At 62.9% G+C, this 12,725-nt stretch overlaps 3 protein-coding genes across 8 annotated transcripts; 1 reads left to right on the top strand and 2 right to left on the bottom strand.

Moving 5' to 3' along the window:
• Positions 1-8: 8 nt before the first annotated feature.
• ZNF740 (zinc finger protein 740) lies at positions 9-3,456 on the bottom strand. 4 transcript variants are annotated; one of them, XM_015850380.2, is made up of 7 exons: positions 3,244-3,456; positions 2,428-2,450; positions 2,268-2,367; positions 1,720-1,851; positions 1,534-1,626; positions 479-1,444; positions 9-397 (listed from the first exon to the last, which is right to left on the bottom strand). In XM_015850380.2, exons 3-6 carry the CDS (start codon positions 2,283-2,285, stop codon positions 1,139-1,141), a joined length of 549 nt encoding a protein of 182 aa, XP_015705866.1. In that variant the 5' UTR covers positions 2,286-2,367; positions 2,428-2,450; positions 3,244-3,456; the 3' UTR covers positions 9-397; positions 479-1,138. The 4 variants fall into 4 exon arrangements, with proteins under 4 accessions (XP_015705866.1, XP_015705865.1, XP_015705862.1 ...); XM_015850379.2 differs by having other exon boundaries at positions 479-1,411; positions 1,534-1,620; positions 2,268-2,450; positions 3,244-3,357; XM_015850376.2 differs by having other exon boundaries at positions 2,107-2,450; positions 3,244-3,355.
• An 11-nt stretch (positions 3,457-3,467) lies between these two features.
• Positions 3,468-7,499, top strand: CSAD (cysteine sulfinic acid decarboxylase). Of its 3 annotated transcripts, XM_015850365.2 has the most exons (14): positions 3,468-4,159; positions 4,232-4,358; positions 4,778-4,868; positions 4,941-5,047; positions 5,133-5,248; positions 5,318-5,397; positions 5,489-5,543; positions 5,645-5,761; positions 5,835-5,899; positions 5,984-6,065; positions 6,613-6,812; positions 6,888-6,939; positions 7,053-7,142; positions 7,225-7,499. In XM_015850365.2, exons 1-14 carry the CDS (start codon positions 4,034-4,036, stop codon positions 7,396-7,398), a joined length of 1,482 nt encoding a protein of 493 aa, XP_015705851.1. In that variant the 5' UTR covers positions 3,468-4,033; the 3' UTR covers positions 7,399-7,499. The 3 variants fall into 3 exon arrangements, with proteins under 3 accessions (XP_015705851.1, XP_032297530.1, XP_015705852.1); XM_032441639.1 differs by lacking the exons at positions 6,888-6,939; positions 7,053-7,142; positions 7,225-7,499 and having other exon boundaries at positions 6,162-6,716; XM_015850366.2 differs by lacking the exons at positions 3,468-4,159; positions 4,232-4,358; positions 4,778-4,868; positions 4,941-5,047 and having other exon boundaries at positions 5,208-5,248; positions 5,318-5,380.
• LOC107306942 (guanylate-binding protein 6-like) lies at positions 7,493-12,697 on the bottom strand. Its single transcript, XM_032441627.1, is given in 11 exon segments — positions 7,493-7,734; positions 8,541-8,695; positions 8,785-9,444; positions 9,508-9,720; positions 9,788-10,068; positions 10,146-10,316; positions 10,319-10,523; positions 10,715-10,922; positions 11,019-11,128; positions 11,204-11,331; positions 11,416-12,697. Coding segments are annotated over 10 exon segments (2,925 nt in total). The 5' UTR covers positions 12,212-12,697; the 3' UTR covers positions 7,493-7,734; positions 8,541-8,542.
• Positions 12,698-12,725: the final 28 nt, after the last annotated feature.

Raw genomic sequence — 12,725 nt, 5'->3', positions numbered from 1 at the left:
TCTGCTTCTCTTTTCTTGCCAAATGGGGGGGGTTGGGTGGAAGGGGGGGGCTCCACCCCACCCCACGTCCTTCCTGCGGGCTGAGGGCCGCTCTGGAGGTGCTCAGAGCCGACCCCGAGGCAATGGCGGCGGTGGGAAGGGGCTGAGGGGGTCTGGAGGCAGGGGGTGGGCAGAGCCTCCCCCACTGCTGCCGCTGCACGGGAGAAAGGTTCCAGCTCATCCTCAGCCTCCTATGTACAGTGTCGGGACCTGGTCGGGAAGTCCGGGGGCGGCGTGGGGGGACACGGCCACCTCCCAGCACTCGGCCCTACAGCAGCAGCTGCGCCTCGGGGCCTTTGGTCTGGCAGCCTTGGCACATGCGTTTGTGTCGCAGCAGCCGGTCTGTGCGGGAGAAGCTCTGGGGTGGGGGGGGGGGGGGGGGGGCGGTGAGGAGCGTGGCAGGGTGGGCGCCGTGCCCAGCCCATGCCCCCACACGTACCTGCATGCAGCGCTCACACTGGTATGGCTTTTCTCCGCTATGCGTCCTCTTGTGTCTTTCCATGTGGTACTTCTGGATGAACTTCATGCTGCACTGGTCGCACCCAAAAGGCTTCTCACCTGGGGGAGCACGGGGACGGCGTCACCAGGAGCAGCCCGTGGCCCCGTGCCCCGTCCCCATACCTGCCCCACATGCCCTGCTGCTCCACCTCCCCAGTTTCCCTTCCCCACCCCATATCCCGTGTTCTGTCACTGCCTCACATCCCGTGTCACCCCGCGTCCCCCCGCCCCACATCTCCCCCTGCTGGGAGCTCTGCTGCTCCTACTCAGGCTCCTCCACCCCCTAATGAGCTGCGGGACGTAATTAAGGTGGCACAGAGCTGGGTATTGAGTGGCCTGCAGCAACGTGAGGGGGTTTTCTGGGCTGCCCCATCTGGGTGGCTCAGGGAACACATCACCCCCAGAGAGAGCACGTTTCGGGCACCCAGAGCAGTGTGGAGGTTTCAGCGCAATGAGAGCGACTGCGGGATTCCAGCTGGTGCTTTTGGGAAGCCCATCACCACTGCAGGCATCTCTTTGGGTGCCCTTTACCCCAACAAGGTTGTGCTTTTAGGCACCCCCTCACCACAGGGTACTCATTGACCACAGCAGATGGTGCCTCTCACCACTGGGGGTACTTTTGGGTGCTCCCTGCTCCTCTCAGATATTTCAGGGTGTCCCTCACTGCTGCAGATGACCTGGGGTGCCCCCAAGCAGCAGGTGCTGTGCTGCTGCCCCCCGAGCATAGGGGATCATTTTGGGGTGCCCCCACCCCACCGAGGATGACCCGGGGGCTCCCCTTACCGGTGTGGATGAGGATGTGCCTCTTGAGGTGGTAACTGCTGCGGAACGCCCCGCAGCACTGCTCACAGATGAAGTTCTTGTGGATCCTCAGCTGGAAGGAGCAGTTCTGCTTGATCACCACCACCTGCAGGGTGGGGGGCGGCCCCGTCAGCCCCCCTGTCCCACAGCCCCTCACCCAGGGGTGCGCCGCCCTCCCCCCCAACCCCAACCTGCCTTTTTAATGGACTTTTTGGGCTGTGACGCCTCCGCCGTCTCCTCCTCCTTTCGGCTGCGGGATTTCTCCCCATCCTGACGCAGTGCCTTGGCCCGCAAAACCAAAACCCCACAGTGAGCCGCCCCCCACCCTGAGAGGGACCGGTAGGGGGTCGCACCGCCCAACCCACTCCCCCCACATCATACCAGCACATCAGGGCTGCTGCCCCGCTCCCTGCCCTCCGCCTGCTTCGAGCTCTGCTTCGGCATCATCTTCTTGCTGGCCACCGTGGGCACTAGGCAGACACCGGAGAGCCCCTCGCATGCCAGCAGGCTCGCCTGGATTTGGGGGGGGGGATGAGGAGGGGGAGGTGGGGGATAGAGAAGAAAGCAGAACAACACACGAGGCCGGCGAGCTGCAGGAGCCGTCCCGCTGCACCCCAAGCCCGATCCCAAAGTGGAGATCAATTAACCGAGGACCTAATCGCTAATGGGTGGGTGGCGGTGGAGATGGGGGGGCGAAAATGGGGACGTCGGGGGCCCCGGGGGCTGCAGTGGTCTTGGGGTATGGGTGTGAGCAGTGGGGCTCATTACCTGAGCCATCTTGGGTCTGTCTGTCTGTCCTCGACAAAGGGATTGTAACAATCCTTTGGCCTTAACGCTCTCCCAGGGAAGGATTTTACCGTTAGAAAGCCGGGATTTATATAACTTTGGTTTCAGTTAATCATTTTTTTTTGGCCGGCCTTGCCCAGTACCCTCCACTTCGCCGACATCACGGGATCGGGGTGCCCGATGGCTGCAGTCCTCCAAGGTCGCCCCCTGGCTGTGGGGGGGGCAGCGGCAGCGGGCGGGAGGGGATGGCGTTGTCCTCAGTGAGGGGACATCCCCAGTCCCCCCCCACCCAACTCTGGGAGGAAGACGCTGCTGCGGGTCTTGGCCTGGGGGGAGGAAACGCTGCTGTGTCCTCGGCTTGGGGGGGGCAGGGGGGGCAGAGGGACCCCCCGGTGGGAGGTGAAAGGCAAAAGGGAGACAGCACAGGGCGATGCAGGGTATGACAAGGGGTGGGAGGATGGGGGGTGAGTATTGGGGCGGTATGAGGTGGGGGGGTTATATGGGGTATGGGGGGATGATACGGGGTGTGGAGGTGACCGGGGAGGGGACAATGTAGCAATGGAGAAGGGTGTCAGAGTGACAGGTGATAAAACAGAGGGGGGGACTTCACGGGAGTGACCATGGAGAGAGGGGACACTGGGGGGGTCTGAGAGGAGACATGGGGACATGGGGACAGTGCGGGGGGGTCCTGAGGGGGGAGGTGACACGGGGACAACGTGAAGGGGGCACCTGGGGGGGGGAGGGGACACGTTTTGTATGGAGAGGTACAGGGGAGCGTTGGGGGGTGGGGAAACAGACGGGGACGTATCGTGGGGTTGACACGGGGACACAGCATGGGGGGGATGGATGAAGCGGGACGGACGGGGCGGGATCCCGTTACTGGGGGGATGGGCCCGGCCTGTGGGGGAGGGGCGCGCGGTGCGGCCCATCATTGCGGGGCTGAGGGACGGGCCCGCCCCGCCCCGCCCCCATTTCGGTGCCCCTCCCCCCTCCCCGTCCCGGTGCCGCCCGGTGGGTGGGGGCGGGGCCGACGGAGGCTCCCCCCGATCCGCCGCTTCCCCCCGCCCCGCCCCGCAGCCGGTATCTCCGGGGCCGCCCGTGGCTCCGCGGGGCCTGTACCTGCGGCGGGCCGTCCCCGTGCCGCTCCGCGCCGCCCCGGCACTGCACCAACAGCCGCGGCCCCCCTGCTCCGGCCGCAGCCGCTGACCCGGAACCGGAAACGCCCGTCCCTCCCCCTCCCCGGTCCGCCTCCTCCGGCACTTCCGGCGAGGAGCCCGGGGAGCGGGGCGGTATCGCGCATGCGCAGGAGCGCTGCGTGAGGCGGAGCGCGGAGCCGCCATCTTAACGCCGGGCGGGAGTTGCCCGACAGACGAGGGCGGGTGGGAGCGAGTTGGAGCGGGGCGGGCCCGGCCCGGGGGGTCCGCACCCCATTACTGTGTTCGTTCCCCGGTTCCCCCTGCGGGCTCCTCTCACAGCCGCGGCCCATCGGGGCCTTGTCGCCCCTCCCGGTCCCTCGGAACCGTCCCGGTCTCTCGGTGACCCCGCAGCCCCCGCCGGCGTTGTGTCCCGCCCCGGTTCCTCGTGTCCCCGTCCACGTCCCCGTTCACGTCCCCGTGGCCTTTCGGTTCTATGTGGGGTCGGGGCCGGCCGGCCGTTGCCCGCTGTCCGCCATGGGGCGATGCCGCATCCGACCCCCCCCTTCAGTCACACACACGCCCCGACCCCCCGGCAGCGGTTCCCGACCCGCCGTCACCCGGTGCCGGCCGCGCCGCGGACTTTGTCCCCGTGTGAGCAGAGCGCGGCTGGGAGCGGCACGGAGCTGCCAGGGGTCGGTGAGACGGGATTAAAAAGGGGTGGGGGCTCCGAGCACTGAGCTGAGCCCGACCCGGGTGAGCGGGGCCGGGCCGTGATGGAGCGGTGGGGCGACCTGGAGCGGCCGGCGATGGACAGAGCGGCCGGGGAGCAGTTCCTGAGTGCGGCATTCCAGGTGCTGCTGGAGGAGGCGGTCAGGAAGGGCACGGACGTGGCTCAGAAGGTGGGAGCGGGGCGTGGGGGGGGGCTGGGGGCGGCTCTCGGGTGGGGGCTGAGGGCCGCGTGCCGCCCGCAGGTCTGCGAGTGGAAGGAGCCCCACGAGCTGCGGGAGCTGCTGGACCTGGAGCTGCGGAGCCGCGGGGAACCCGAGAGCCGCCTGCTGGAGCGCTGCCGGGATGTCATCCGCTACAGCGTCAAGACCTGTGAGAGCCGGGAGACGCCCCGACCCCCACCCCGACCCCGAGACCGCAAACCCCAAAGCCCTGATCGCGTCCCTGCGCGCCCAAAGGTCACAACGGCTGCACTGTGTGTCCCCACCACCCGCACAGCTCCCAGCAGCTCTGCTCGAGTCCCTGCCCCCCCTACAGGTCCCAGCTGCCCCATTTGTGTCCCTGTCAGTGCCCCTGCCACCCCAATAGACCCCAGCAGCCCCCCTCATGTACCTGCTATCCACACAGGGGCTGGCTCCCCTCCCAGGTGATCTTCTTCCTCTGGCAGCTGTGTCCCCATGTCCCCAGGGCCCTGCTGGGGCTGTGTCACCATCTCCACTGCCATGGTGTGCATGGTGCCTCTCAGCCCCTCCACCAACCGACACCCCTGTCAACCCCCTTCATCCCCCCAGGCCACCCCCGCTTCTTCAACCAGCTCTTCTCGGGCCTGGACCACCACGCGCTGGTGGGACGCCTGCTCACCGAGACCCTCAACACCAGCCAGTATGTGCGTGGGGGTGCGGGTGGGGGTCTCGCTCCAAGGGGTGGCTTCACTCCCCCCCACTGTGCCCCCAGGTACACCTATGAGATCGCCCCGGTGTTTGTGCTGATGGAGGAGGTGGTGCTGGCCAAGCTGCGCGAGCTGGTGGGCTGGAAGAGTGGTGATGGCATCTTCTGCCCTGGTGAGGAGGGAGGGGGGGCTGCTGTGGGACCCCCAGCTTCTGGCCCATCCTTGGTGTTAGTGCTGCTGTCCTTGTGCCTGGGCAGGGGGCTCCATCTCCAACATGTACGCCATGAACGTGGCCCGCTTCCAGCGCTTCCCTGAGAGCCGTCAGCTGGGCAGCCGGGCGCTGCCACGCCTGGTGCTCTTTGCCTCAGAGGAGGTGGGCACAGTGATGGGCACGGGGGGGGGTGGCAGTGGGAGCAGCACTCTGAGCCTGTTGCTCCCACAGTGCCACTACTCCATCCAGAAAGGAGCCGCCTTCCTGGGCATCGGCACCGACAACGTCGTCCTGGTGCGTGCAGATGAGAGGTGGGAGCACTGGGATCGCACCAGGTTAATGCTGGGGTTGTGCTGGGACCCCCGGCCCCACTGCTGACCCCGGCCCCGCTGCATCCCTCAGGGGGAAGATGATCCCCGAGGAGCTGGAGCTGGAGATCGAGAGGGTGAAAAGTGAGGTGAGGCCAGGGCAGGAATAACTGCCAGGGGAGCCCTGTCCCCACATGCTATCCACTGACCTTGATTTATGTCCCCCCCCCCCCGTGCTGTCATGTCTCAGGGTGCTGTGCCATTCTTTGTCAGTGCCACCTGTGGCACCACCGTGCTGGGCGCCTTTGACCCACTGGGCCCGGTGGCGGACGTGTGCCAGCGTCACGGCCTCTGGCTGCATGTGGATGTGAGTGCCTGGGGGAGCCCTGCTGCACACCCCCAGGCCCCCTTCCCCACATCCACCCTGCTCTGCCCCACAGGCTGCCTGGGGTGGGAGTGCTCTGCTTTCCAGGAAGCATCGGCAACTCCTCGCCGGCATCGAGAGGTACCAGCAAATGGGAGCAGGACGTGTTTTGTGGGGACATGGGACCGTATCCCTTAGAGTCCCCCAACCTTCTCCTCACTGTAGGGCTGACTCGGTGGCCTGGAACCCTCACAAGATGCTGACGGTGGGGCTGCAGTGCTCGGCCTTCCTGCTCCGAGATGACTCTGTGAGTCCAGCGGCTGCTGGGATCCCACGGGGACCCCCTTCTTACCCCTTGGGACTCTTCAGGACCCCATGGGGAACCCCTTGGAACTTTCTCTAGTCCCTTAGATCCTACAGAAACCCCCTTGGAACCCTCCAGAACTCAATAGGAACTTCTTGGGGTGCCCTGAGACCCCTCAGAACTCGCTGTAACTTCCTGGGGCCATCTCTGACCTTCCCAGAATACCACCAGGATCCCCTTGGGACCCCAACAGCAACTCATCAGAGCCCCTCTAGACCCCAATGGGACCCCCCTGGGACACCCTGGCACTCCTTGAAGGCCCTCAGAACCCAACTGGGAACCCCTGGAACTCTCCAGTTCCCCCTCGGAACCTTCCAGTGCCCCAACAGGACCCACACAGAACCCCTAGGACCCCAGATATCCTCCAGGATCCCCTGTCACTCCCTGCACTCCACTCGGACCCCCCTGGGAACCCCTTGCATCCATCTGAGCCCCTGCTGGGACCCCTGAGGAACGCCCACAGCCACACTTGGACCCCTGTCTCCCACAGGGGCTGCTGCAGCGATGCCACGGGGCGGGTGCCACGTACCTCTTCCAGCCTGACAAGTTCTACGATGTGACCTTGGACACCGGGGACAAGACGGTGCAGTGCGGCCGCCGTGTCGACTGCCTCAAGCTCTGGCTGCTCTGGAAGGCGGTGGGGACCGAAGGGCTGGAGCAGCGTGTGGACAGAGCCTTCGCCTGCACCCGGTGAGCGCAGCAGCCACCGCTGGGTGTCACCACCAGGTGCCACCACTGGGTGCTCACACTGCTCTCCATCCGCAGCTACTTGGCTGCCGAGGTGAAGAGACGGCCCGGCTTCCAGCTGGTGCTGGAGGTACGCTATGATGAGCCCCATGGGGGATACAGCGGGGAGCATCACCCCGTGATGTACACAGCAGCTCCCAGAATGGAGCCCCAGTGCTGTTCCCCATTCTCCTTTCTCCACAGCCCGAATTCCTCAACCTCTGCTTCTGGTTTGTGCCCCCCAGCCTGCGGGGCCAACAGGGCCGTGCTGATTTCGAGCAGCTTTTGGGGAAGGTGAGCACAGGCTCCGGTGTGTCCCCCACCTTCTGCTCAGTGCCTACCCCCACACAGACCCCCAGCACCTGTTTCCCCGCAGGTGGCCCCTGCAATCAAGGAGAGGATGATGAAGGAGGGCTCCATGATGGTGGGCTACCAGCCCCACGGCACCAAGCCCAACTTCTTCCGGCAGATTGTCACCAGCCCCGCTGTCACCAGGGCTGACCTTGACTTCTTCCTGGATGAGATTGAGCGGCTCGGACATGACCTGTAGGGTCCCCCCTGCCCCCCCCAGCACTGTGGGGACACCAGGGATTAAAGACACTCCCACGTGCTGCACACTGCAGCTCAATAAACACTGAAATGGGTAAAACACGTAATGTTTTACTGTGTTGTTTTAGTATGAAATAACCCCCAAATTTGGGATGTCCCATCAGAGCGTCCCCATCCTGAGTGCTGCCACCACCATTTCGAGCATCCTGAACACCACCACGGGCAACCCGAGAGCTGCCAACAGCAGAAATGGAGCAGAACTGGCAGGAGCCCTGCAGGGAGTGCTGCTCCTTGTGTCGTGCTGGGTCCGGCCTCCTTCAACGTCTTCATCAGTGCCCTGGAGGAAGGGGTAAAGGCTGCCCTCAGTGAGTCTAGTGATGGCACAAAGCCGGGAGCAGCGGCTGCTGCAGTGGAACGCCGTGCTGGTATTCTGGTGGGCAGGGAGGAACCTGGTGAGGTTCAGTGTGGGCAGTTGTAGGACCCTACGGCTGGGGAAGAGCAACTGCACGTGTCAGTGCAGGTAAGGCTGAGCTGCTGGAAGGGAGCTCTGGGGTCCCGGTAGCCACCAGGTGACTGTGAGCCAGCAGTGGCCAGGAAGGTTGCTGGTGTAATGGTTGAGCCACGGTCCCGTTTTGGGACCATTCTGGGGCACTTTGGAGATGGTGTCACAGCCCCCTTGGGTCCCTATGTGATCCCAATGGCACTTTGGGCCCCCTCGTGTCAGTGTCACAGAGTCCCCAAGAAACTCTCAGTGTCCGTATGTGATCCTGTGTCCCCGTCCTCCATGTCCCCGCTGCACCCCCACATTTTCCCCATGTTATCTCCATGGGAGAGGTGAACCCTCTCCATCCATCCCATAGAGGCACGGCCTGAGATACCCCCACCCCTCACACTTCAATGATCCCCGGTGGGTTGGAGCCTTTCTTTGTCACTGCTGTCATCACATAACAACTGTTACCATGTCACTTGCCACAGTTTTAATTGTCTCACAATTATCACCATGTCCAATCACCTCCCCCCCCACACACACACTCTCTGTGCTTCCCCAGAGCACCCCACAAACTGACAGCACCTGTACAGCGTCACTGAATTTATTGCAGCAGTGGGGGCTGGGGGGGGCTGCTCCACGGCTTCCAGGAGTACCTTTATGTGGCATTCTTCACCATGCTGTCCAATATTCTCAGGATGGGAATGACCACGCCTAGGAATTTCAAGAGCCTGGAGCGCCAGGAGGGCTCCACCCACTGCAGCGCTGCCGCCTCGCGCCCATGGCCCTCCTGCAGCTGTGCCTCCAGCTCCTGTGTGATGAGGAGCCGTACAGACAAGCTGTGCTGGTGCTACAGCAGAGCATCCCCATGCACCGTTGTGGCACCATCCCTGCGCTCACCTCCCGGTGCTGAGACAGCACTTGGTTCTGCTCCTCCCGCAGCTGCTGCGCCCACTGCTGCCAGCGCTCCTCCAGCTGTGCCACGGTCACGTATGGGGTGGCAGTCACCTCGGCCAGGGCCACCCGCTGCTGCTGCTGCCGCTGCTCCTCCAGCTGCTTCTCCATTGCTTCCTTGACTGCTGTCACCTCAGCCAACACCACCTGCTGCTGCTGCCGCTGCTCCTCCAGCTGCTTCTCCATTGCCTCCTTGACTGCTGTCACCTCAGCCAACACCACCCGCTGCTGCCGCCGCTGCTCCTCCAGCTGTGCCTCTGCTGCCTCTTGTGCAGCTGTCACCATGTCCAGGGCTGCCTGCTGCTGCTGCTGCTCCTCCACCGCCATTTTGGCCGCTGGCACCTCAGCCAACATCACCTCCTGCTGCTTCTCCAGGATGCAGATCCGCAGCTCCACCGCCTCCTTCAGCTCCCTCAGCTTCATCAGCTCAGCCCTCTGCTGCTGTCTGTGCTCCTCCAGCCGCTCCTCCAGCCGCTCCTCCATCACCTGTGCTGTGGCTGTCGCCTCAGCCAGCACCGCCTTACACTGCTGGTCCACCCGATCCAGCCACATCTCCATCATCTCCATTCTCTTCACCCGCAGGAACTTCTCCAGCACCGCCTCCGCCTGACGGTACCACCGTGAGGCACGGCCATTGCCCCGCACCCACTGCCCCCACCCCCTGCTCACCTTGACACCCTTGTCAGGCATCTGCTTGAACTCCTCCACCACACGCTTCAACTCCTCCTGGAACAGCCGCATGCCCCCCGGCACCGCGTAGTGCCCACACTGCATGTGGAGCTCCACGCCCCTCCACAGCTCCTGCAGCACCGCGCGGCACCGCTGCTCCGACGCCTCCTCGTTGCGCCGGCAGAACTCCTCCTTGACTGCCTCCAGCTTGTCCTGTGCCGAAAGGCAGCACTCAGTGCACAGCAATCATCCCCAGCCCCACGCGGTGACGGTGACGTACCATCAGCAGTGCCTGGTAACACCGCCTGGTGTCGGTAAAGGCGTGGGACAGGAAGAAGGTGCCGGCACGTTGCTTCCAGTCCTGATGCATGGCCACCAGCGTAGCGTGCGAGGCCATGGGCAGCACCAGGCCCTGCTCCATGCCCCGCTGATATTCAGCCACCGCCTCCTCCACCGCTCTGCTGTTCTCAGTGTCTGCCACCACCATGAGCGCGCTCTCCACGCAGAGCACGGAGCCGCTGGTGATGGCGGTCACGTACGTCTCCACTAGACACGCCAGCACTGAGGTGACAGTCACCGCACACGTCACCCCCATGCATGTTCCCCACATCCCACCCATCCTCATGGTACCTGCTCACCTCTGCCTGTCACCTGGCTCCTGTTCAGCAGCACCTTCACTGGTGCCTCCTTCCAGATGTGCTGGCAGAAATCCTCCTCGTGTTGGCGGAATTGTGGCTGCAGCTGATCCTCCCGCAGCGCCTCCAGCCGAGCCAGGTCTCTGTCAGCCGCCGGCTGCTCCAGCATGAAAACTTGCGGTGGGGGAAGAAGCTGTACAGGTAGTCCCGCAGGTTTCTGTGCTTCATCTTAAAGATCCCTACAAGTTTGAGGGGGTGTGGAAGAAGACACTGAGAACAGAGGCTGCGTCCAGGGGCGTATAACCCCCATGGGATGATGACCCTGACTGGGGAAGAAGCAAGAGTAGAAACAATGTGTGGCTCTGAGTGTATGAGCATTTGCACGAGCAGTTATTGCCTGGACATAAAGGAGACAGTGTTCTGTCGGCAGGTTGCGGGGATGGCAAATTACAGGAGGGTGCTTGGAGCTGCATATAAGGGATGTTAGAATCTGCAATAAAGGATTTGGATCGCTCATATCCAAATCTGTGTCTCGGGTGCTGCATGTCAGCACAGTGCCGCTGCTCTTAGGGACACACAGTGGCAGATGGGGACGCAAGACCTGAGTGCAGGATCTGCCGCAGGTACTCATCCCCACTGATGGGCTGCTGTCCCTCCTGCAGCCTAAAGTCACGCACGACCCACACAAAGCCAGGGAAGACTCGGACGAACTCATCGGCTGGCTCAGCTTTGTCCGCCTTCACTCGCACACGCACATGGTGTGTCAGATCCATCAGCAGCCTGTTGGACATGTCATTGTGTCACTGCTCACACTGTCACCACCAGCAGCATATCACCATCATCAGCACATCACCACCCTCCCAGCCATCCCCATACCACAGCTTCTGCAGCATCGAGTCGTTGGTGCTTTGCTTGCAGTTGAACACGAAGGTGCTGGAAAGGAGCAGCGCCAACGTGAAGATCCAGATGTCGCTGTGGCTGTCACCCTGAACCCACAGCTGTGTTAGGGGGGAGGTAAGAGAGCATGGGGGGAGGTTTGGAGCCACCCCCCCCACACTCACCTTGTTGGCCTCTCCCAGCCCCTCAGTGTCCAGCAGCACCAGTGCCACGCCAGGTTTGCAGGGATGGGGCAGACACCACATCCAGATGCCCTTTGTTTGTGTCTGCGCCGCACTGCCTAGCGGGGAGCCTGTGGGCACAGAGCCATCAGAAACCCCCCCAAATGCCCCCAGAAGGGAGGGGATGCCCCCCCCCCCCCAAACACACACTTTACCTGTGCACTTCTGTGCCAGTCGCTTCATCAGGAAGGACTTCCCAGAGCCTAAAGGCCCAACCATGGCCACCACCACCACGGGCTGCGTGACACCACGCAGAACTGCCAGCGCTGCGGGGTTGAGGGACAGTTTGCAGTCTTCGTTGTGCACCAGGCAGAGCGGAGCTGCCATTGGGGGCACCGCAGCCTCCATGGTTTTACTGCTGTCTACAGCAGCACAGGAAACCTCCCCCCACACCCCACAGCCTGTCTTCAGCTGCTGCTTCCTGTGCTTCCCAGAAAACCCCGCGCTGCCCCAAATTGACAACGCCTGGCTGCTATCAGGGGATGTACTGCGTGAGCCCTGATAGGAAACGAGCTGCAGCGTGATGCTGCTGGGTGATGGTCCCCACCACCTTGATGGCCACACCGGGCAAGAACAGCATCCACTGCTCTGGGGGGCAGGGAGTGGGTTGGGGCAGCCGCCATCACGGCCGGCTTTTGGTTTTACTTTCGGTTTCGCCGAGTCCCGCCCACCTCCTCGTAGCTCGCTGCTGATTGGCTCCGAGGCGGGACGGGAAGAGCAACGCCGCCTCCCATTGGACGAGCCACTCGTGGCAGGTGAAAGACGCGCTGCGATTGGTCCGAGGGTGGCATCAACTCTGATCGCTGCATCTCGGTTGGGATGAAGTTCGGAGCTCAGTGACCTCGAGATCAGGCATTTCCAAGCGGGACAAGAGTTCGGCCCGTTGTCTGTTAAATCATTGTCTGTCAGATCATTGTCTGTCAGCCCATTGCCGGCCCATTGTCGGCCCATTTTCGGCCCATTGTCAGCCCATTGCCGGCCCACTGTTGCTCCTCCACCATCACCCCCAACACCTTATTCCGAACCCTCTGATCCCCCACAACGGCTCCTCTTGTCCCAAAGAGAGCCGTGACAGCCAGAGAAGCTCTTAAGGACATCGAAGGGGAACGTGCTGGTGCCCTCTGTTAACATGTGATGCTCTCTGTTAAGGTATTGATGTCTTCTGTTAAGGTATTGATGCTCTCTGTCAGCCTTTAGTCCAGTTCTGCCCGCTGTGTGGATCCCATCTCACGGGCTCCACCAAATCAGTGCAGTTTTCCTGTTGTTCGTGTTTCTTTTCATAGAATCATAGAATTTCCCAGGTTGGAAAAGACCTCGAAGATCATCACGTCCAACCTCCGCCTAATCATAGCACCATAACTAACAACCCTCTGCTAAATCATATCCCTGAGCACCACATCCAAACGGCTCTTAAACACATCCAGGGATGGCGATTCAACCACCTCTCTGTTTAGCCTATTCCAGT

Source organism: Coturnix japonica, unplaced genomic scaffold (genome assembly GCF_001577835.2).
Source record: "Coturnix japonica isolate 7356 unplaced genomic scaffold, Coturnix japonica 2.1 chrUnrandom339, whole genome shotgun sequence".
Taxonomy (NCBI): domain Eukaryota; kingdom Metazoa; phylum Chordata; class Aves; order Galliformes; family Phasianidae; genus Coturnix; species Coturnix japonica.
Note: the sequence above shows the minus strand (reverse complement) of the source record. Positions and strands in the feature narration are given on the sequence as shown.